General features: G+C 42.3%; 1 protein-coding gene across 1 annotated transcript; it reads left to right on the top strand.

The window, feature by feature from the left end:
* Positions 1-840: 840 nt before the first annotated feature.
* cpne4b (copine IVb) lies at positions 841-21595 on the top strand. The gene is made up of 16 exons (XM_018697636.2): positions 841-1239; positions 5195-5385; positions 8432-8611; positions 11133-11204; positions 11439-11513; positions 11992-12075; positions 12178-12267; positions 14168-14266; positions 14542-14628; positions 15326-15385; positions 15494-15627; positions 15907-15961; positions 16157-16208; positions 16826-16959; positions 17371-17607; positions 20627-21595. Exons 2-16 carry the CDS (start codon positions 5215-5217, stop codon positions 20756-20758), a joined length of 1662 nt encoding a protein of 553 aa, XP_018553152.1. The 5' UTR covers positions 841-1239; positions 5195-5214; the 3' UTR covers positions 20759-21595.
* Positions 21596-21818: the final 223 nt, after the last annotated feature.

The raw sequence follows: 21818 nt of genomic DNA, 5'->3' as shown, positions 1-21818 counted from the left end.
TCGGTCGGTTTAAACTATCCGAATAAACTATCAGAATAAATTGGTTTTCAAAAGAGCCACACAAATTCGTTTCTGACAAAATATCCCCTTTAATACGTTGCCTCCTAAATCAATGCCTTTATTTGTGAATAAAATGGCACCGTGCCTAAGCTTACAGGATAGAGATAAAGCCGTATTACCGTGTAAGAATTGGATGCACTTCAAGCTAATCATTAAATGCATATGGCTGCATTAGAAGCTGAGATAAAGAGCACCAGTGATTTTAGAACAAATTAGACAAGATAATAAAATCTGAGTTGTTATAACCTAAAGCAATGAGTCCTGTTTAAGATTTTGCTTAGGCCTATGCATTAATTTATTTTTGAGTATATTAGAAGTCAGTGAACGTGCAGCAGTTACAAAAAACCAAAATCAAAAAAAAAAAAAAAAAAACACTCAACAGCCTTTTTATTGGTAATGAGCATTTCTTGCAGGTTTGTTCAATTCCAAGTACTTCACAGGGGGCTGATACCCTTATAATAAGACAGAACAAATATAAACTCGAAAACAATTGGAATCTGATGTGGGTTACGCAAAATAACAATGGTAAAAGTGGGAAAATGTTTCACTGCTGTTAAAATCGCTTTAAATTCATCTAAGGCGGTGAATCTAGCGGGCACAGCGTGAACTTTAAATTAACTGCCAAGTGGTCTCAGGTGTGCGGTCATCACTTATTATAAAACCACTGAAGCGCATCGCAGCCAATCAAAGCTGAGAACCGGAACATCAGTTTTATAAACGACCACTTCACCGCAATAACCGCGAGATGGCGCTGACACGCCGCGCTCTAGAGGTCCGCTGGGTCCCTAGGTACGGTGGTGCGCTCTCTGCGGCCCCCGATGGAGCCAACGGATTACAAACTCTAGTTAAGTGGCGCACCGTCCTCCTCCTTCTCCCCCTCCTCCCCCTCCTCCTCCTCCTCCTCTCTATCTTTCACCCAGAGTAAACCCAGGCACACGGAGCGCATCCTCCACCGTGCTCAGCCTGTGGGAATTAGAAATCAGCTCTGCAAGGCTGTCAGCAGCAAAAAACCGGCCCGAGCTCCGCAGTGTAAGGGGGACTGAGAAGGGGGGAAAACATATAGACAAAGAGAGTGACGGGAGGGAGATGGCTACGGAGGCGGTTAGTTATCCGTGATTGTCAAGTGAACGGCGGCGAAGTTCTTCGGCTCCGCTCGGATCTTTTCTTCAGGTCGTTGAGGTGAGTTTTCTCTCTGCAGGAGACAGGTGCAGCTCGGATGGTGCATGTCTTACCCGGTGCATGAGAGGTGTAGAGGCTATTTCAAATATTTGCCCTTTTCCTATAGTGTCTTGTAAATTATAGATACATGATGGCATCAGATGTTTATAGTCTGATCTGTAGGAAAGCAGCTTCATATTGTTTAACAGCTTGTTTTACTTTGTGGGTGTATTAAGTATTCTGTAGAAAGAAAAGAAAAGAAAGAAAAAAAAAGACAATCCATTTTATCAGCAGGCAACAAATTATTATTCCACAGTAATCCACAGGGATTTGAGAGATTCTTTATGTGAGAGAATAGTGGAAAACACCTAGCAGGCTGCTCTTAGAAAGCCTCTGCTTTAATTTTATTCTGCTGGAGTGCTATAAGATAAGATAAGCCCAATGAGAGGAGGGGATCCGCTTCATTCTCTGCCCCTCTCTCTTTCCCTCTCACCCCTCTGCTTCATTCACTCTCACTTGCCTGCCTCTCTCCATTTCTTTCTCTCAAATCCCCCCCTCCAACCTCTGTCCCCCCTCACTCTCTCTGGTTCTCCCTCTCTGTCAGCTCTAATAACACTGAGTTCGCAACACCAGGCTGCTTCACTTCTGACACTCTTGTGTTTTCTCAGACCCAGCCGCCTTTTTATGTGTCCACTCTTTCAGCTGAGCATACCGCTGCCATGCCCAACCTGTCATGTTTAATATTCTATGTAGGGTAGGTTGCATAATATTGCCACATAGTTCTTCCGGATGTTAACGGATGTTAATGTCGCTCCTCCTTGTCTGATAATCAATATGTGACCGAGCAATTACAGTGTACTTGAGTGTCACGGACCTTCCTGTGGCTGAATCATTGATGTCACATCTGTTACAGTAACCCTGCACACGTGCACATGTGACCAGGAATGGACACACACACACACACACACACACACACACATAGTCAAGGATCATGGCAATTGAGCTCTGAGTCGTGATTGATTGTCACAGTGTGGAGAATAAAAGCTGACAGTGAGGAGCCTTGGAATGATTTTAAGACGTCTTACACCGCCAGGCAATCAATCATTGCTATATTTGATTTTTGATGGGGCATTATGTTGATTTACACACCAATCTGAGAGCATGCGGGCCACTTTATTACAGAGCATTCATCCACCCATCCTGCAATTTGCACCCTTCTGTTTGTGATGGGTGCTCCTGTCAACATTAAGATGGTGAAATGCTCCAGCTTTCATATTTCTTGTCAGGTGTTTGTATATATTTGTACAGGTCAGAGAAAATAAAACGCTAAAAATGTATTTGAGTGGGAACCCTAACTCTTAAACCTTCATCACAATGCATTTGAGTGGGATTACAGTAGATCCGATTAAAAAAACTATGTTGTCAGCTTTGGCAAACCCACAGTTTAGGACTTTTTAACCCCAAGAAGCTATTGCAAGATCCTGTGACAGAAGTGCGACATGAAGATTCATTGTCACCTCTGGCAATGTGCAACACATGTGACAGCTGATGCTTCCCTGTACTGTTAAGGCAGACTCTGCACTACAGTAGCTCTGGCTGTAAAAAATCTTCCACATCCACCATCGCTATCAGTGTCATCTGCTGTCAACTGGAACAGACAGGCATCTGCTGCTTCCCCACACACGCTCACATATACACATACACAAATGCACATACGGAAACATAGCTGACGACTTGCCACCCACACGCGGGTCTGTTGTATGTTACACACCTGCCCCTGTGGCTCTGTCCATGTCCGTTTGTCTGTATACAGGCCATTCGGTGTGCTTAGCTAAAAATAATCACCACCACCCAACACACACATGGAGCATGAATTATGGAAGACAGAGAGAGAGAGAGGGAGAGAGAAAGAGAGAGAGAGAGAGAGACATTCAGGTCAGAGTCAGACCCACTTCCAAGAGCTGTGCTCCCTAAGGATGATACTACTAGACCGCTGCATTAATATTCAGTTTTTACCATCTAGCACATCAGACCTGCAGTTATCCTTTAGTTTGGACTAACTGGACCTGTACATTATTGGCTGGGAAAATGGATCCATGCATTTTGAGATTAATTATACATGCAATGCAGTGTTCTGGATGTGATAGTAATAAATTTACAATTTGGTTTAAGTGAGTGTCAGTTTGATCCAACCCTCGAAAGCCTTTGATTAAAGAGCACATGTTGGGAAGTTATTATTGAGTGTAGCTAACGCTGTGTAGTTATCATTTTAGGCTATAGGAATAATTTGACATTTAGGGGGAAAAAACATGTTCATGTTCTTGCTGAGTGTTACATTAGGGGTTATCATATCTCTACATTAACTATGAAGCTACAGCCGGGAGTAGGTTAGCTTAGCTACAGCTAGCCTGGCTATGTCCAAAGTTTAAAAAAAAAATCTACCTACATTTCATTTAAGACATGAGCATGTTAATTTGTGGGCTTTAGAGGTACTTGGATGGCTGATTTTGTTACCTTAATTTGGACAGAACAATGCTAGCTGTCTCCCCACGATTCAAGTCCTAATTGCTAAGCTAAGCTAACGGTCTGTTGGCTGCAGCCTCATATTTAACAGAACGACTCTCAGCAAGAAAGCAAATGGACATATTTCCCAAAATGTCAAACTGTTCCCTTAAATTCCCTGCACACCATGGAGGTGTTTTAAGTACTTCTGGATGATTGCCCTCTTTGTTGTTTTTTTTAGCTTGGAGGTGGGTTGTTATATGCTTGAAATCACATGGGGGTGACAAGAACTATAAAGGTGTGGGTCACTGAAATCAAACAGGTGCAACAAAACTAAAAGGAGAGCAAGGAAGATGCCACTCGAGTCTGCACATGCCCACACGATCCTAAGAAGAGGTCTAATTAAGCAGAATATTTGAAAACGCCTATGTGTGTGTTTAATGGATGTGTAGGGCCTGTGAGATCGAGAGCGTTATCCCTTTTCACCTATTAAATAATATTGCCATAGCTGGGGCGCCCCCGTCGCCAAATGGTTGGGGTGTGTACCACATGGGCTTAAGTGCCCTAAGCAGCTGGTCCCCGGAGCAACTCCTGGTTCGGCCGGACCTTTACTGTGTGTCATTCCCCTGCTCTCTCTCTCTGTTTCCTGTCTCATCTCCACTGTCCTATCAGAATAAAGGTGAACCCCCCCACCCCTAAAAAAAATATTGCCATATCTATGCAATATGGACTTTTACATGTACTATATACAAAAGCTCCCATGAGATGCAACCCTCGTTTCCTCACTTTAAACTGCTATGCCATGTAGTTTAATACTTGGAGGAATTACCTAAACTTCAGGTGGAGTCAGAATACAAGAACACACACCTTGAACAAAATAAAAACTGCAGATATTTTTAAACGTGATTGAGTTGATAGGTCATTTATGTGCAAGCTTTACTTCAAATGTCGTATCATGGAAATCACTGTTTCACAGTGATTAGATGCTTGACAGTATTCTATTTAGAGACTATGAACATAATACACAGTGGAAACCTGAGGAGAAACCTGGCGATTTGTTGGTTACTCAGCAGAGCTCACTGTGTGTGTGTGTGTGTGTGTGTGTGTGTGTGTGTGTGTGTGTGTGTGTATAGCTGTGTGGTAGTATGTGCATTTTTGTGTTAATCTGGATGCAGTCTGTGTACATAGATCCAAAGGCATTAACATGCGTAAGTGCATACTTGTGGGTACTTATACAATACAGTGTGTGTTTGTGTGTATTTGGGGACCTTGCCTGATATTCAGTGGCTTCAGAGTCCTGACCTTGAACAGTTTGAGTGCTGTCTGCTTAGTCAGGGCCATTGCATCTGCTCCTGTCAAAGCAAACAACAGTTCAAATGAACTACAGTGCATGGGATATTTACCTTTATCTATCTATCTGCTTCACAATCTCCAAACTGACCCCATCTTTTCTTCTGTCTCCCTCTCCTTTCAGTGTGTGATTGTGTATTCAGCATGAGTAACATCTACGAGTCCGCAGAGGCCACACTGGGCTTCATCAGCTCTCCATGCCTGACCAAAGTGGAGCTGAGAGTGGCCTGCCGGGGGATCTCGGACCGTGATGCCCTCTCCAAACCTGACCCTTGCGTGGTGCTGAAGATGCAGTCGCATGGGCAGTGGTTTGAGGTACAGTAATAGGGTGGGGGGGGTGGGGGGTTGAGAGCCGGGGAAGATGGAAGGAGAAGGATGTGGCGTGTAAATGTGTCTCCAGTTCAGAAAGGCTGTTTCGTAAGTGGGGGATAAAAGTGTAGTGGCAGAGTCAGTGAGAGTGATCATTGTTCTACAGCATCCTTGCACTCAACATTCATTTAACCACTGAAAGACATTTTGAATGAGAGCTCCAAGTACTTGTGTGTGCACTGATATATATTTTTTTGTTTTTACATTTGAATTCCATCAGGGTCTTGAATCAAGACAAGTCCAGCAAACATATCAGCAGATAAAATTCAACACCTTTGTATCATGTTGTCAAAAGCACATTTTTTCTGCTTCTACTACAAAGACTTCAAGGTGACTTTATTGTAGCTATTCACTTTGTTCCACGCTACACCACATCCTTGTCATGATGTACCAGTCAGAAAGAAGACATCACTTTCTTCACCCGCTTTTAAGGTTCTGTTGCAGATAAAACCTTCTGAATTCCTCCACAGACAACGCTCGAAACTGTTCGACTACATCACTGAGTTTGACTTAATGATTGCGTCTAATCAAGGACCCCGAGCTATCATCCGGAGCTGTGATTGTGTCGCTAACCTTCTCGCAGTAAATTGCATGTTCTGTTTGGTTCTTATAAATTATGGATGCTAATTAGACAACAGAAATCATAACTTTTGCAGACTGATGCACAGATTGTATTTATCTATCCAAATGCTTTTGTCACCTTGAAATGGAAAGCGTGTTGGTATCGTTTCTCTGCTCATTTCAGCTTTGTTGTCTGCCCCAATCATTTTAATATTAAAAAATAATGAGAGCACCAAGCTATTTTCCCCCAGGATCAATGACATTTTTATTGTACACAATAAAAGGTTTCAAATAGATGGAGACAATATCTTCCTAGAATAAAGTATTTAGCACTTGAGAAATGGACAATAAAGGGAAAACCTGTGTTGCTCTTGCTGTTTAGTGCTCCACTTCCTCTCATTTTACCTCAGAGACCCAGCTGCTTTTTCAGGGACTTTAGGTGGAATCTCCTATTTACGAAACAGCTTATTCCCACTGAAGCCTCACCGGTGACAGCAGCACATGTTTTTGCTGAACTTTGTCAGAACACAGTGTGAAGGAAGAGATCTAAAATTCTGACAAATTTAAGGAAGAAATGCATCTTCGTCTGCCTCTATTTCTCTTTCCCTTATCTGTGGAAAAGACAGATGTACGCTGAGTGTGCTGCCTTCGTCCTTTTAAATATGTAGATACACACCCACGCCTGCACGCACATCCTCACACATCCAGTGCTACAGTGGCCCGCTGTTACAGACGTACAGACACTTATGTGCATTCACACACATCACCCATTTACACACTGTCATAGGCACAAAGGCTGCATTGCACAACACACACACACACACACACATTCTGTTTCCACAGGGGCTCAAGATCAAGTGCTCAGAAAGTAGTGCAGTATTATTCTGTCTTTGGAGACTTCACAAAAAGCTACTTTGCACAGTGCAGCGTACTAGTGTGTGTGTGTGTGTGTGTGTGTGTGTGTGTGTGTGTGTGTGTGACTGTGTGCGTATGTGTGTGACTGTGTGTGTGTGTGTGAAGGCGAGAGAGAGAGAGAGAGAGAGAGAGAGAGAGAGAATTTGTGTGTATGTGTTACTATAAGCCCCTTTGTGGGAGTGTGGGAATGGACAAATGTTATCACTGCCCATCAGATTCAGAGTCTGTTAATTGGATAATTGTTTGAGAGAAAGTATTCAAGCCATTGGGCGTATGTGTGTGTGTGTGTTTGTGCTCTTGTTTGTGTATGTATGTGTTCATAAGTCTCTCTGCTTTAATGAGATGCCAGCCTATTGAGGTAAGTGTCAGAAAAAGGCCAAATCTGTGAGTGTTTGTGTGTACATCAAGTCTGCTGGTGTGCCGTCCACCAGCACTTTTGTCAGTGTGTGTGTGTGTGTGCATGTGCCAAAGGGTTATCAGCAATAAAAGGGACCCAGTCGTTGCTGCTGGTGTTGGATAGGTTTTGTCGGCAGCGCTTTTGTTTGGCTCTCTATTGCTTTCTGTGTCAGGCAGTTAGAGAGAAGAAAATGTGAGATCAATGCTACAACTATAGTCGCTTCTCTGTGTAGTCAAACAGCATGTGATTTTTAGCCATCAAGAAAAATCCATAATCCCAGTTCTCAAATTGATAAGTGTAAACAGTGTAGTAATGGCTATTTGTGGTAATTGCTGCATCACTGAAAAGTCCTCTGAGCTTCCAAATCAATGCTTGGCGGCAATATGTGTGTTGCACATTGAATGAAATCTTCATTCTTCAGTGCAATTTTGAAAACAATAAAATCAATTTCAAGTGAAACTGCCAACATTAAAGTAGCACAGTTTTTTGAAACACCAGTTTCTCATATGCCAGACTCTTTGAAAAACATAATATATAAAACTATTATAAGTCTGTATAATACAAGAGTAATATTAGGTTTAGTTGTTGGTTATTTATTGTTCCAACCAGCATATATGAAAAACCTCATTGGTCTTGCAAATCTTTATAAAGTAGGCCGTTAGTTGGTAACTGGCAATAAAAAACAGTGATAAAATATAGAAACAATAAATTGATGTCCCTATGAAATATTCATTAATTTATTTTCAATTAGACTATGAAAGGAATAAACTGATTGACATAGAAATAAATGATGGCGCCATTATAAACAGGGTTTGTTTTTCACTTTGCATTTCTATCTATCAGTAGTTTTTATATTTTTCAACTTTTTCAACAACATTATAATTTAGCCCTCTGGGTTCTTTCTGTAGAAAAGCTTTGGCAAACAGCCCTAAGATATATGTAATAAACGATCCCACTGTGGTCAATCCAGTCCAAACAGCTCATAACATTGATTGTTTTTTAGATGTCATTTAGACGCCAAAAATGTATTTGGATATAACGTTAATCTGGTGCTGTTTGTGCGTGTCCATGCACTCCTGCCTTTGCGGGTGTACATGCACATGTACTGTGTGTTTGCAGGTGGACCGTACAGAGGTGATCCGCAGCAGTAGCGGCCCAGTCTTCTCCAAGATCTTCCTGGTGGATTACTACTTTGAGGAGGTCCAGAGGCTCCGCTTTGAACTTCACGACATCAGCTCTGGCAACAATGGCCTCCGTGATGCTGACTTCCTGGGAGCTATGGAGTGCACTTTAGGGCAGGTCAGTGCTTTTTCTTACTGGTCATTACAGTCTTTTGTGTAATCATTTACTATAATCAGTTTTGAACCAGATTTTTTATAACATGCTACACTGTTTGCTATTGCTGTTTACTCCCTCCACTGTGTACTATTCAATAAAACAGAAACCTCCTAGAAGTCACTCAGGTCACTGCACAAGCTAAGTGGTGCATGTGAGTGAAGTTTTCCATTCATACATGGCGCACATGTGAACACATGTTTGAGTGGGTTCACCATAAGGAAGAAGTGTGTATGATGTGAGCATACTTCTGCAGGTGAATGCATGACAGGAGCGCATTTACATGCATCAGTGAGTGCACCGGCAAACAGCAGAATGCATTGAGCCAGTATATCACATATGGTAGATGTTGTGTTTACCAGTCTACAGCAAGATAATCAGTGCCAAACCTATGCTTGAATGAATGCAGCCCACACGCTTGAGGGCATGAAACAGATTAGAGTATATAATCCTTTTAAAGTTAAGTTTAAAGTTGAAAAAGCAACTTTAAGATTAGTGAGGCCAACTTAAACCTACCCTCACTAACTGCATTTACTATGTGTTTTCTGTGTCCTTAGTTACATAAAGCCCCAGGGTGTGTTCCACTATGTTTTCTAAGTATTTATATGTGTATATGCTAATACATATGGCCTTGTTGCTCCTTTAATGGTGTTGCTGCCCCTCTTAATGATGTAGTTGTAATCAATATGTAAAGATTGCTTTATTTACATGCTTTACTTAATATCCACCAGCCTTTAAAATAGAAATTGGAGTTGCAATAGTACTCATTAAGAAGTCGAGTAAGTTGATTCCAGGGAATTACTATCTAATGTCATATTGAATGGAGGGAAATATGGTTCTCATAGCTTTAAGTTCCACTCTGCCATGGTAGGGGAATGAAAATATTTGTTTTCCACTAGAATCCACTTCTCATTGTCAGAGACGCTATCAGCAACATGAAGCTGGCGGATTTACCATAGTCGGAAGAACTGAGATAATTGACATGGAAGAGGATGATTTTGAATGCGAGAGCCAGAGAGGTTTAGTGAAATGGGATAACGTGCTGCCAACATTCAGTCGGGGGGTGTGAACAACAACATTCTGGATACTGCTGTCAATCCAGGGCTTTGTTAAGAAAAAGACAGTATTATGTCAGTGCAATAGGAAAGAGCCAGAGGACTGTACGGGGATCTCAGAAAGTGATAGTAACAGATCTGTTAATAGAAATCTGTTTAGTGAAATATGAGATAGACAGCAGAACATTTTGTGCAAAGATGGCAGTAAGTGTTACATACTGCCATTTGTTGCATTACTGTGTTAATTTTGGGTCCTTTGTACATTGGCAGGCTCCCCATAGATACTAGTGTCATCACTGGGAGATGTAGCCAGAAAGAGTCACAGAGACATTGTGTTGGTAATATCATCACAGACAGCATGTATATACATACACATATACTGAAAGAAACAACTGATCACATGACTATTTGGATATGAAATGTGTCACTTGTAGCCATTAACCCACAGAGAATTATCACCCGACTCTGCCGCTCCCCTTGGCTCTAGGTAGTGTTTTAGAGTCTTTGAGCTCATTCTTTTGATTTTCCTTCCTGCAACTTTACTGTTTTGGTGCACTGCTCTTATCAACATTGCTTTGGCTAGCAGCAAGCAGTAGTTTTCAGCCAAAAGTACATACATTTTGTGTTCACAACTTGCTTCTACTGCCCCCAAGTGGCCAAACAAAAACAGTTATTGCAGGTCTAAATAAAGTTGGGGGTTAGGTTAGCATCATTTCCTGTGTTCACTGTGCAATTATAACTCGTTTAAACATTAATTTTAGTTAATATATATTTAATATTCATTTAATATTTATCTTCCAGAAGCAATTTTCATATCAATACTGAACACAAAAAACACACTTGTATCTGTGCACTATGTAATTACAGACAAGGTTTCGGTCACAGATATTTTTTACAGTGAAATAACACACGCTAGCATTTTGCAAGAATTATCCCAATGCAATACACTTACATCAGTTTTGCTCTTTGGATGTTAACAACAAATCAAATGTCTCCAAATAATTAGAAAGCGTTGCTCGTACTACTGATCCCACTGAGAAGCACCCCACTCTGCAGCTTCCAGTGTGCTTTTAGCTTATTTTTTTGGTTTGTCTGTCTGTGTGGTTGACTTCCAATGGATCCACCCTATAAATGTTAGCAGTTACTTATCACACATGCCCCTTTTATAGCACCTGGCCTGCACAGAATTGTAAAGAGAGATCTGCCAGCTCCCATGAGCCGGCAGATCAAACCAGGGATATAACACCAGAGAAAATTACATTTGACAGATAGTGAGAAAGGTGACTCCACCATGCTGCTTTATGTCCACTGGATGTGTAAGTAGGCAGCTGTATGCTAACATTAACAAGAAGTGCAAGGTAACACCAGGGTGACACTCACAGGGCTGGAATATGTGAACTGATTTTGATTTTGTTTTCTGTTTGTTCCAGATTGTCTCACAGAGGAAACTGACCAAAGCTCTACTCAAACAGGGAAACACTGCTGGAAAGTCTTCCATAACGGTACAACAAGTCACACACACACAGTGACACACATATACACACAAATCAGACACACACCACCTCTTGCACTCAGACACTCCGAAGATAATTAATTTGATGATGTTGCCTGTTCAATCTGTTCTGTTCCTCATTTCCATCTCATTTTCTCTCACCCCCTTCTTCTGACTGTCCCTCTCTCTCTCTCTCTGCCCCCCCCGTTTTCCTTGTTTATTTCTATCCCCCCTCTCTGTAAAGGTGACAGCAGAGGAGTTGTCTGGTAACGACGATTACGTTGAACTCTCCTTCAGCGCTCGTAAGCTAGATGACAAGGTTTGTGCGACTGTGTGCTCGCTCTATATTTTTAAAAATAATTTATCTGTGTGTCTATGGGTGGGTGGGATTTGGCAATGAGGCAACTCACACACAATACACAGAAGTACAGTCTGGCATTTGAGGAAGCCTGCTGAGATAGGTGTGCCCCCCCATCCCCTGTCTCCCCCCCAATAACCCCCTCCTATCTCACCCACCCCACCACACACACAGATAACTATATTAATTTTCAGCTTCCCCACGCACACACATGGCCACGGATGACTAATCCAAACAAGTTGCGCCTTAGGGGAAAGATGGAAGAGAGCAGGGGAGGGGCGGATAAATTGGAGAGGACGGGAAAGGGATGGGTGAAAGAAACAGGGAAGAAAGGGAGAAAAAAGGGTTGAAATAATGATTCTGTTAGTGTATGAATGATTTATGGTGATCAAAGGCAGCTCTGAGGCAGCGCCTTACATGCGTGTTTCTCCCTCTGAAGGATTTCTTCAGCAAGTCAGATCCTTTCCTGGAGATTTTTAGAACAAACGATGATGGGACCGAGTCGCTCGTGCACAGAACCGAGGTAATTACAAGCACACGCAGACATATGTTTAAATGCTTCGGATCTGTGATTAACAATCACTGTGATGCTTGTGTGTGTGTGTGTGTGTGTGTGTGTGTGCAGACGGTCATGAACAACCTGAGCCCAGTTTGGAAATCCTTCAAAGTTTCCTTGAACACACTGTGCAGTGGAGACCACGACAGGGAGCTAAAGGTGAGACGGGAGCTGTGACTATTTTTGGCAGGTCGTGATAATGGCAGCATCATTTTTATTTAACCTTAATCAGAATCTGCAACAATCTCAGTGTGGCAAAACTTCCGCCATGGCTCGCTTCATTATTTCAGTCCGTCCCCCAGTGAGGCACAATGCACATTTAGAGGGCCAAGGCCAAATAGCACCCTAAGGGCTGCTGGTGTTTCTACGCGAGGTGTTTTGCTTTTTGTGCAGCATACAAATGATGAGATTTGTAAAACATAAGCATTGCCTTAGTGCCACACGCCCACAGGTGTATACACAGCCAAAGCCAAACAATGTGGGCAAATCACAAAGCGGCCTCAGTCATCTCCTGCCATTTTTATCTCTGAGTTAGGAGTTGAGGTCAGGTCATGTGCTGCCTTTCCTGATGTCAGTGTGTTATTTAAAGAGCCTCATGGGTGTGAAAGAGCTCAGTGGTCGCCCTAAACTCTCACCTTTTCTTGCCAGAATAGACCTCTGTGTGTGTGTGTGTGTGTGTGTGTGTGTGTGTGTGTGTGTGTGTGTGTGTGTGTGTGTGTGTGTGCATTTGTGCAAAAGTGGTGGCCGAACATCAGCTGCGAACAGTTATTCTTGCCATGAATAAACATGAGCTTATTCATTAAATATTCAGAGGCGTCTTAACTCTGCATGGCTCCTGACAGCAGGAGAAAGGGCTCTCTCTCTCTCACACACACACACACACACACATGCACACACATACACACATGCACGCCATTGGCTATGGTTTCCAGGGCTACCTGTTTGAAACATCAGAGGTATAGTGAGAAATGGCAGGGCAGAGATTTCTATTCAGACCAGTGCTTCCTTTTCACCGGGCTCTTAACTGACCAATGCATAAATGCATAAACCCTCTTCTGCAGTGTCTGGCTGTCTCTCCCTTTGTGTTTCTCCTCACACGTTTCTCCACCTCTCTTTACTTTTCTCTCAGCCCCTCCGTCAGCCTCTCTCCCCCACCTCTCCATCCAACAGTTAGCATTCAGTGAATGGAACGGGGCTTCTTCATTTTTTCATTACTCTCCCGCACAGCTCTCAGCAGCTTGAAGTGGGAAGCGAGGCTGCCAAAGCGAGTGCTCGCTCCCTCACCCCCAAAAATTACTGTCAAAAACACAGACACACGCTAACCTCAAATGATCACACACACACACACACAGGGACAAAAAAAGCATATACACTTAAGGTGCAGGCACTTGGAGGCTTAAGTAGGAGACAGGAAATAAGGGGATTACTGCCGGCTGTAGTTTCTAATCAAGCGTTGCTAGATTGTTTCTGATCGCTGGTTGTTGAGGTGACTTCAGGCGAGAAGGTCACAAAGCTCTACAGCAGAAGGACTCGTTTGCAGCTATTAAACCTGTGTTAAAGATAGAAGCATTTTTCTCTGCGTGTGTGCCTGTGTGCATATGCCTCTATTGACCAACTTTATTGAATATTATTGACTGTAAAAACTCTGCAGGACAGCCCAGAAACTGGTACCTTCTGTCACCTTTGGAAATAATAGGATTGTTTCTTTGTGATGCGCTAAGTCTTGGCCCGCTGACCCTCACATTTCACCACTGATTGAGGCCATTTATCTTGTCTAGTAGCTCCTTTGAGAGAAACAAACTATTACGCCTTAACGCACACACGTACACACACATAAAGCTGTCTCTTAAGCCGCGTCCCTCTCAGCATCCTCAGATTAATATTTCACCGCTCCATTGCCCCCCCACCAACACCGCCTTATCAATCATTCAGCATGGCATTTCCCTGCATGCCTGCGAGTCCATGTGTGTGTGTGCGTTTAGGTGACAGTGTCGCAGCTGCGCTCTAACTGAATGAATGTGCGCACTTGTGTATGTGTGTCTCTTTGTTTCCGTTCCAGTGCACAGTTTGGGACTGGGACTCCAATGGGAAACATGACTTCATTGGGGAGTTTCAGACCACTTTTAAGGAGATGAGGGCAGAGCAGGAGGGAAAACAGGTAAGCATGTAAACACACAAACTTCTGTACATGCTCAAGCCACGCGGATGAAAAGCACACTGCACATTGAGTCCTTATCACAGATTTATTTAGATGGACAGTTGGAGCCTCGTCAGGTAATAATGTTTAAACATAGTTACAGTATGTACCACAAGGCTGATGTGACATCTGCGGTTCTTCATCTACTGTGTGTTTAATTACGCTCCTCTCAGACTCACACCACACCCACAGCTGCACCACCAACATTAACATGATTTACATATGTGTTTGCCTAGATTCAGTGGGAGTGCATCAACCCTAAATACCAGATGAAGAAGAAGAATTACAGAAACTCTGGTGTTGTCATGCTCAACCACTGTAAGGTGAAGTGATAAAGCATCAGCCTTATATCCTTCTACTTTCTATAATCTATCCCTGTCTACAGTGATTATTTTTGGTACTTATTTATATGTAAATTAATTGGTATAATAGTTTATTATTGTTTAATCTGTAAAATGTCAGATAACATTTCCCATAACTGAGAGTTATCTGATCAACAGTCTAAAATCTAAAGATATTAAATTAACAATGACAATTAGAGAAAAAAAGCAGCAAACCCTCAAATGTGAGAACCAGGAAATATTTGTCAGTTTTGCCTGATAAATGCTGATTAATCAATTACACAAATAGGTTTTGATTAATTTTCTCATGATCATCTCAGAATTAATAATGTAAATATTGGTAATAATTTCAAGGATCACTGGAGAAAAAGGCTTCTTTGGAAAGGGTTTTGTCCCTCCTGCTGTAGCAGCACTAATGTGGCACTCAGTACAGCGCATATCTCTGCCAAGGCCAAACAATCCTACACACGTCTGTCTAGCTCTTATCTTGCAATTTTAAGGAAAGTGCTAAAAAAAAAAAAAAAAAAAAAACAGGATCTGCCGCTGTATGAATTGTGTGTTTCTGTATGCTTTTCATGTGAGAGCAGACTGTGGCAACACATTCCTCTCTAGGACAATAAAGACTGTCTATCTTTTCATATCCATGATGTGGCCTAAATTTCAACATTTCCCCTGACAGATCATCAAAATGTATTCCTTCCTGGATTACATCATGGGAGGCTGCCAAATTCAGTTCACAGTAAGTTTTGTCCCATATAATCTGCTTAATATTTACAGCAGTATGTCATTGTCTGTCCATGTCTACCCATGCCAAGTGAGCACATGTATGTGTGTATTTGTGTTCCAGGTGGCAATAGACTTCACAGCATCCAATGGGGATCCCAGAAACAGCTGCTCCCTCCACTACATCCACCCCTACCAGCCCAATGAGTACCTCAAAGCACTGGTGGCTGTAGGGGAGATCTGCCAAGACTATGACAGGTAGACACCAGTCCATCAATCATCATTTGGCCTATTCTGACACACACACACACACACACACACACACACACACACATACAGGCATTCAAATGCATACACACACTAGATTTTCCCTCTGGGAGACCACAGCCTTAGATAAAAGTCTGCATAAAAGGATTTGTTCATGCTTATCACGTAAAGCGTTTCACAGATCTCAGAGCTTTTGTCCGTTATTTGTCATTCCCTCTGTATCTTGGCTCCATCTTTTTCAATGAATCATGTGTCTCTCACTTTCTCCAGTGATAAGATGTTCCCAGCGTTTGGCTTTGGAGCACTGATACCACCTGACTTCAAGGTAGGACGTTTGGGATGCTTGTATATGCGTGTTTAAATTTATATTTTAGATCTCTTTTGGAGGCACAGTTTGCTTTTGATCAACATGAAAGGAGAATGCATTTGTCAACCTGCAAATTGGACTGAACGTGTTGTGCTGAGTGTTTGGTTTGCCGTGGCAGTGAAAGGCCCTCTGTTCTCTTTGCTCCACATGAAGGTTTCACACGATTTTGCTGTGAACTTTGATGAGGACAATCCTGAATGCGCTGGTGAGCTCCTACACACATACACACACACACACACACACACACACACACAGACTTCTCAACTCACAGAAACCTTCACATGCGCATTCATACATCACAGGACCAGAACAGTCCTACAGTATCACCGCTACACACTTCTCCTCTCTCCCTCACTGTCAGCCCCATATTTTACCCTCTATATCTGTATATCTCTCTCTCTATACACTTGGGGCATGCACACAAACTTGCATGCACACGCACGCACAAATGCAGCTGGGAGATTTGTCACTATGCTGCAGGAAGTATTTCAGGCTCTAAGATACAGAGAAAAACAACACTAATCTGTATGTGTGAAATGGGCTTCCGCACTCTCCTGCCCACATAGCTGCGTTCCTGCCGTGATGGTGAGTGTCTGCCGACTCACGTTTGTGTGGAATGCTTTTTGAAAAATGCCCAGTCACCTTGGCGAGTAATCACACATGTTGAAACCTGATTTATTTTAGCAGATACTTTTGCAAGTACAAGAACTATGACTCGGTGAGGTCAGGCGTAGTGTAATATACAGAGATAGACTGGGAGACAAATAAACAAGCAGAAAGTCAGTGTGTGTGTGTGTGTGTGTGTGTGTGTGTGTGTTGCAGGGATCCAAGGTGTGGTGGAGGCCTACCAGAATTGCCTCCCTAAGATCCAGTTGTACGGGCCCACCAACATCGCCCCAATCATCCAGAAAGTGGCCTCGTCCGCCTCTGAGGAGATGCACACCAAAGAGGCCATGGTGAGAGAGAGAATTAGAAAGATAACAAAAGAAAGTCTGCACCATATTGTTCCTGTTGTGACTGTTTGTGTTTGCACCAGCCCACAGGGAGACAAAGGAAAGACAAATAGCAATGAAAAAAAAGAGACATCAGAGGTGGTAGGAAATTGGACAAAGAAGAGCAAAAAGAGATGAACTGAAAAGGGGAGGGGTGGTGGGGCGGAGGGTGATTGATATTAATTTAATTCTAGTTATAAGTTTTAGAGTACAAATTCTTCTCTGCCTTAACGCCTCCCGCTTTTCTCCAGCTCTCTTGTGGATTAGAATGAGATTTATTCAAATTAGCCTCTGACAAGAAGCCACTTTTAAAATTCAGCGAACATCTATTCGTCCCTCCCCTCATCTTCCCCCCACCCCTAACCATCCCACCAGGAATACTTCATCCTGCTGATCCTGACGGACGGCGTCATCACCGACATGGCGGACACGCGGGAGGCCATCGTGCACGCCTCCCACCTGCCCATGTCCGTCATCATCGTTGGCGTGGGCAACGCCGACTTCACGGACATGCAGATACTGGACGGGGATGACGGGATCCTGCGTTCGCCCAAGGGAGAACCCGTCCTCCGCGACATCGTCCAGTTCGTCCCCTTCAAGGACTTCAAACACGTGGGTGGCAGTAGGGGAAAAAGGGGTGGGGGGTGAGGGGGTAGATGTCTTAAATTTTGTGGATCATAGAGCTTGGATAAATGCAGACTGGTTAGAAAATGTGACTAATTCTTCAGGGAAGTCAGGAAACGGCAAGACATGAACAAATGAGGCACAATATAAGAATGCAGCACAATGGGTTTTCTAATATATTTCTGCACTATATGCAATTTTTCAGCTATTTTTGCACTTTGTGTGGCTACCTCTTCACAGCCAGCATAACTGTAGTGGATACCAGACTGTTTACCTTAAAACTTTAGAGCTCTCACAAGCCGAACTCAAGAATAACAACATTAAAGAGCATAAGAAATGTTCAGAGTATCTACAGAGGTGTATCTAGTCATGAAACATTAAGAAATTTCACACTGGGACGACAACGTGAAAACAAAAAAAAAAAAAAAAAACAACAACAACAACAAAAAGGCTGACATCAAACATTGTTATTTTCAGTGGGAAAATAGTGGCCTGTGAGTCAAATCTGGCCCTCCAGTAAAAATATTTGGTCAAGTGACAAAAGCTGAAGTTTTCCAGTTCACAGTTTGCATTGGAGCCTTTACACGATTTACTAGATACAAATCTACTGTAAACATCACTGTAAACACAAGGTTCATGTAAATCCCAATAAATATGACCTCATAATCTCTGATAATAATCCATGCTCCCACATGAAGGCAAGCAAACAATCTGCAGCTACTGTGACTTAGTCTGCATCAAGGTGAACAGCCCTGAGTGCTGGAATTAAAGTGAGACTACTTAACTGTTGAAAGATGAAATAACACAATGTTCCTCTTACAAATGAAGAGAGGAATTCAGAAGTATTAAAATGTACTCTTGTTCAATCAAATACACTCAGGAGTTTTGCATCATCAGCCTCACTTGGTCTGGTACGACCAGCTTAAGGTGGCTAATGTTAGCAAACTTTTGATAGATACTACTCTGTAAATGACATTATTGGGTTAGTTTGCATACTTTATTACTCTTCTCAACTTGTGCTTTTGTTACATTAAATGTTAGCATGTCTAGATGGTTTTTCTGTAATGGCCACTTTAGGCTGCAATTGCTGCTGTTCAGCAAAAGTTACATAGGTTACCTTTAAATGGAAAACATACTCCTTGAATTCAAGCAGAGTTGTGATGAACTAACTAACTAATATATCACACAAATGAGTAAATTGATGTCAAATGAATATTACCATAAGCTGCTGTATCTCTGTCTCTTAGGGCAGACCAGCAGTGGCACTTAAAAAGTTCCACTTCAACAGGGGCTCTGTAAATGTGTGTTTGTGTGTGTGTGTATATGTATGTGTTGGGTGGGTGTTAAGAAGTGCTATATTCAGGGGGTAATGAGTGTGAGTGTGTGGGCGTAATATGCTTGGTGTGCTCGTCAAAACACATCAGCTATCTACACACACTGCGCGTGTGTGTCTGTGTGTGTGTCTCTGGTGTCATTAATTTTTGCCTGGCTTTGACAGGGTCTGTTTGCCTGGTCTGTTATGGTGAGTTTGGTCTCTGACAGGTTGAGAAATCATCCCAGCTAAACAGAGAGAGAGAGGGGGGGAAGACCTCAGCAAATGTACTGTAGGAAGCAGTAGAAAAATATATTATACCCAAAAGTACATAGATAAAGAGACAGGTGGAGAGGAGAAGTGATGAATGAATCTGGAGGGACAGAGGGAGAAGAAGCACAGGGAGAGAGACAGCCCCCGGTGGTGGTGGTGGTGGTGGTGTTGGAGGGAGGTCAGCAGGAGACCGGAGCTAAAGACAAAAGAGAGCGAGGGAGTATGTGACAGAGGTGGAGAGGTGATTTTCTGCTCTGTCGTTTCTTTTCAGAAGGGATTAGCAGGACAGAGCTGCTGTGTGACAGGCAGAGCGGGGGATAACAGGTAGATAGGAGTGGAGGAGAGAGAGTAGGAGGGAGGGTGGAAATGAGAGGAGGAGGAGGGGGTTGGGTGGGTGCACTTTGATGATGCATTGTCTCAGGGAATTATGTGAGACGGAGTATGACAGACTCTCAGACTTCAAGGATTCGGAAGTGTGTGTGTGTCGTGCGGTTAGCATATGTGTGCATAGCGGACAAGTAGTTGACCCATGAGCGTGCGTGAGTAACTGTGTGTGTGCATTCTTGTATGCATTGGAATAAGGTTTTTCTTTTCTTTTCTTAGTTCTTAAAGTAACTAGAAGTTTGGGTTTTTAGCTTAATTAATTCCCATTTCCCATAACTCAAAATCTAAGCTTTCAGTAAAATCTGATGGACATAATCTGAATACAATAACATAATATGCCAAAAATTTAACATTAACTAGAATAAACTCTGTCCAGGATGGTCTCATTCTTACAACATGCATACTGGTGATAAATGGCTCTGATTAATAATGTCAAGAAAAGTGTAAAAAGTGTCAAAAGTGTCCACTGGGTTTTTGTAATTTATTATGAGGGTAATTTTTCTGGCTGCTCTCTCCTTCTTCTTCATGGTAAGAAAATACACATTTTCCATTAACATTTTGAAAGGGTTTTGTGAGTCTTAAGTTATTACAGGCCTTTATCAGAACTCCAAAACTAGAGTTGCAGTTTTTCAATTAATTTAAAAAAAACCCACAAAGCAAATAGGAACAAATTCAACTGAACATTTTAGATGAACACGTACAGCATTAACTGTACAGCTGTACACTCTTGCCTAGTGTAAAGTGTGTGCCTTCATGTGGTGTTCTGACAGGATGTAATGCATTTTCCTTCTGTGACATTTTCTTGCACACGTATCTAGAAACCAAGCTATGGAACTAGAGGACAAAAAGGTGAAAGCAGGGATGTTTGGAGGTTGTCAAATGAGCTTGTCTGATCTCATCAGTCTCACTGGATCTAGACCTTTGACAGCATCAGGCTCAGCGGTAAATTCTGGCATCCTAGAATCACACATGACCGGCGATGTGTGTGTATTTGTGACCTCTCTCTTCCTTCTTCTCTGTCTGTATCTGTATTTCCAGGCATCCCCAGCTGCCCTGGCGAAGAGTGTTTTGGCAGAGGTCCCTAACCAGGTGGTGGATTACTACAACGCTAAAGGCATCAAACCTAAGTGTATGTCGGACTATGAGTCGACAAGGACCTTCAGTCCCTGACAATGGACTACATGCACACATACTCTCAAATACACATATATATCATATATATATATATATATACATTTATGTACTGTATAATACATCTACACATGCAAAAGCACAAGCACACATTCACACACAAACATGTACACACAACTATACTACATACTACATACTGTAGTCTAGCTCAGAGAATTAGCTTGTTCTGGTGAAACAATTTGAACTACTCCATTGATGACTATTGCATGTTTGGCCACAGTGGCTTCACCTGGGAAATTATTACTATCTACTGTATATCTGAAAGACCTTTATAGAAATAAGAGCAGTCCTCTGAACCAGCATGCAGACTCAAACCATAGCCCACCCAAATAAATGACACTCCTACCTTATTTAGATAACTAGCAAGTACATAGACCAAAAGATCTGTGAGTAGAAAACCCCAAATATGTGATTGCATAGCCCGAAATACTTAGAATTAGCATTGCAAATGTTATTTATGGGGAATGGTAGCGTCCCCGTTAGTGTACTGCATAAATGCATGCATAATTCAGCTCCTGCTAATATCCAATCTCCAGTACCTGCTTGCTAGTTATGAAATAAAGTATCTCTGTCATTTGAGTGACATTCAAGGTTGTCTTGGGTGTTTTGGGTTCTTTTCTACAGATTTGTTTGAGATTTTGCTAAATGGAAATGAACAACTGAATAATTGTAATAATTTCTTAATAACCTTCTTACATTGTAAAGAGTTTTGGGAGGGTAGATAAGCTTGTGTGGTAGACACTCATCTGTGAGCTGAAAACGTTTTTTTTCTGTATTCTGCATGTTGATTATAATAAAGACACTTTGGTTTTCTCACTTGGGTGCAGTCTGATCTGTGTAGGTTTGTGTGTACTCGCATTAGTCATGTTTTAGGGACATAAATATGTTCAATCTGACTCAAAAAGTGTGTGTACTTGCGCAGGTGTACAGTGTGGAGGTATAATTAAAGAGTAACAAAAAAGAGCAGGTGGCAGCATGTTAGTTGAATTATTTTTCTCTGCCCAGTGTTTGCCACTGAATATGCAGTCTGTTTGCATAT

Source organism: Lates calcarifer, linkage group LG3, assembly GCF_001640805.2.
Source record: "Lates calcarifer isolate ASB-BC8 linkage group LG3, TLL_Latcal_v3, whole genome shotgun sequence".
Classification (NCBI taxonomy): domain Eukaryota; kingdom Metazoa; phylum Chordata; class Actinopteri; family Centropomidae; genus Lates; species Lates calcarifer.
Note: the sequence above shows the minus strand (reverse complement) of the source record. Positions and strands in the feature narration are given on the sequence as shown.